Consider the following 2,487-nt stretch of genomic DNA (forward strand, 5'->3'; position numbering starts at 1 on the left):
GAAATAAAATTTGAGCTCACAATTGTGTTACAAATACCTTGAACTGGACCTTGTAATGTCCAACCAAACTTTGTTGGTATTGCTACCAAATTTGCATCTAAACGGAAATAGTTTTCCTTAACAATTGAACCCAACTGATCCGCACCAATTAATATACTAATCTGACTGATATCCTCTTCCACATCTGTTAACTTGATTTGATACTTCTTCAACCTATTTATTAGATATGGATCTTGTACTCTGGGTAAGTTTCCGCAAAGCACCTCTTGTTCTAAAGCAGTCATAGTAGTACAATACTTCTCATCTAAACTACTTACCTTGAACTTGAATACTCTATGTATTTGTGCCGGTTTCTTTACACCGCTGAATAGTGAATGTCGAAGGTTTTCGCTACCTGTCACCTGTAGGCCAAGGTCTTCTGCCAACTCCCTTTTTATGTACGTTCTCTGCGAACCACAATCTAGAAGTACTCTTACTTTCTTCTCTTGTCCACCAGTTGAAATTTTAACCACTAATGTCTGTAACAAGGTTGTTGTGTTATTGCTTGTAAAGTTATTGTTAACTTCATCGTCGTTCACGCAACGTTTTTGTTCTTCTTGTTGTTCACCGGTCTTCGGCTGTGTGTGGAGCCTTGGACACAAGATAACTACATGCCTCTTACTACAACACATACATCTTATAAACGTTTTACAATATTTGGCGAGATGTCCTTTCTTTAAACATATGTAACACCCACCTTTTTTCTTGATTGCCTCTTTCTTCTCATCGAGCGACAATCTGTCAGCCTTACTGCACTCAAGTGTGTTATGACCTTTATCACAGAAAAAACAAATGATCACCTTACCTTCTTTTTCCTTGTTAGATCTGTCGTCTTGCTTTGTCGCAAAACACGACGTTGTTGGTATGTCATCTTTTGAAGTGTTGTATGTAAACAAAGACTTAGCAAGATTACATCTGGAATATGCCTCTACTTGGTTTTCTAAGAACAAAATTAATTGATGAAGTTTTGACTCTTTTTTCGTTGGTATTTTTGCCCATTCTACTAAAATAGCATCTGGCAATGCTGACTCAATCAAGGGCAGCAGAATGCATTCGTATCGATCTCTACCAATGCCTAATGACTCTAAAATTTGTAAGTTAACAGAAACTTTATCAAAAATATCTGTAATTTCTAAATTATTTCTTGACAAAATTATCCCCAAAATCTCGCGTACATATATTTCGATCAAAACTTCGTCTTTGGCAAAACGCCTTTTTAACATATCTATGATTTTTTCGTAATTATCCTTTGTTGGTGGATAGCTCTCTACTAAAGTTCTTGCTTTAGAATTATCCGCCATACAACTAAGTAGATATGAAAATTTATCTTCATCCCGTAGTCTTGCGTCCGTATGAATTTTTTCGTATTGCGTCCAAAACGGAATCCAAGACTTTGGATTGTCGTCAAATTTTCTTACATCCATCTTCGGTAGGTGCAATGGTAATTGTACGCATTCTTGTTTAATGGTGCCTGGTCTATTTCTAACTTTGATTTCCAGCCATTTTTTCTCAACTTCTTGACATTCGTCGAATTCTTTTGTTAGTTGCTCTTCGTCATAGTTGACGTCATGCAATAATATTTCTTGAATTTTTTTGTCTAAAATTATTATTGCATTTATTTTTGCTTCTAAAAACGTTATATCGACTTCTGTAAGCTTGTATTCTGTCTCTGCGTGTCTATTAAAAATACGACGTAATTGTCCCCTCTCTCGTATAAATTTTTGAAGGTCCATTTTATTTCTTTATCGTATTTCTTCTATTAATCACGGTCGCCACTTATGTTATAAACATTAAAAGACTTTATTTTATATTCTTTCGGTTCTTGTTAGACACGCACATTTTTTCTAAATTGACATTTTTGACATACTTATATATCACACTTACATATTACAGCCAGTATATCTTAATTGGAGATTCAACCTTCTTATCAATCCACAACAATTTGTATTACCGACAAAATTTGTATGAGATTTGTCAGTACATTTTACACCCGATACTAACACTAATCTAATACAAATTTAGTCTATATAAATACTGTGTCACTAATTTTCGTGCTAGAGCCCCAATTATAATTATAAGGACAAACATACATATTTGCAAAAAACTTAACACTGTCGGTCAAATATAAAATAGTGTATGATCTAAGTTAGATCGGGCTACAACAATTTTTATGTGACAAATAACTTAGAATAGCTTATCTTTATGACATCCTGCGGACGTCGTAACTGTCAAGTAGATAGCCCAAGTCTAGTGCACTTACAGAATGTACTCAATAACTATTCTATTAAAACAACTATATCTAGATATCTAGTATCGATATAAATAAAATAATTTGTTGAAAGTATTTAAATATTTATCTTAAGCGGATGTACTTATTTCGTTATTTCATTATTATCGTATTTGCAATTTTTTACTACATGATACTGGGAATTTATTATGGGAATAATT

General features: G+C 33.6%; 1 protein-coding gene across 1 annotated transcript; it reads right to left on the bottom strand.

The window, feature by feature from the left end:
* Positions 1-37: 37 nt before the first annotated feature.
* LOC106101423 lies at positions 38-1,772 on the bottom strand (the record flags this gene model as incomplete). Its single annotated transcript, XM_013280659.1, has 1 exon — positions 38-1,772. A coding segment is annotated over exon 1 (1,735 nt), but the record flags the coding sequence as incomplete, so codon positions are not given.
* Positions 1,773-2,487: the final 715 nt, after the last annotated feature.

The sequence above is a fragment of the Papilio polytes genome, unplaced genomic scaffold (genome assembly GCF_000836215.1).
Source record: "Papilio polytes unplaced genomic scaffold, Ppol_1.0 DF823990.1, whole genome shotgun sequence".
Taxonomy (NCBI): domain Eukaryota; kingdom Metazoa; phylum Arthropoda; class Insecta; order Lepidoptera; family Papilionidae; genus Papilio; species Papilio polytes.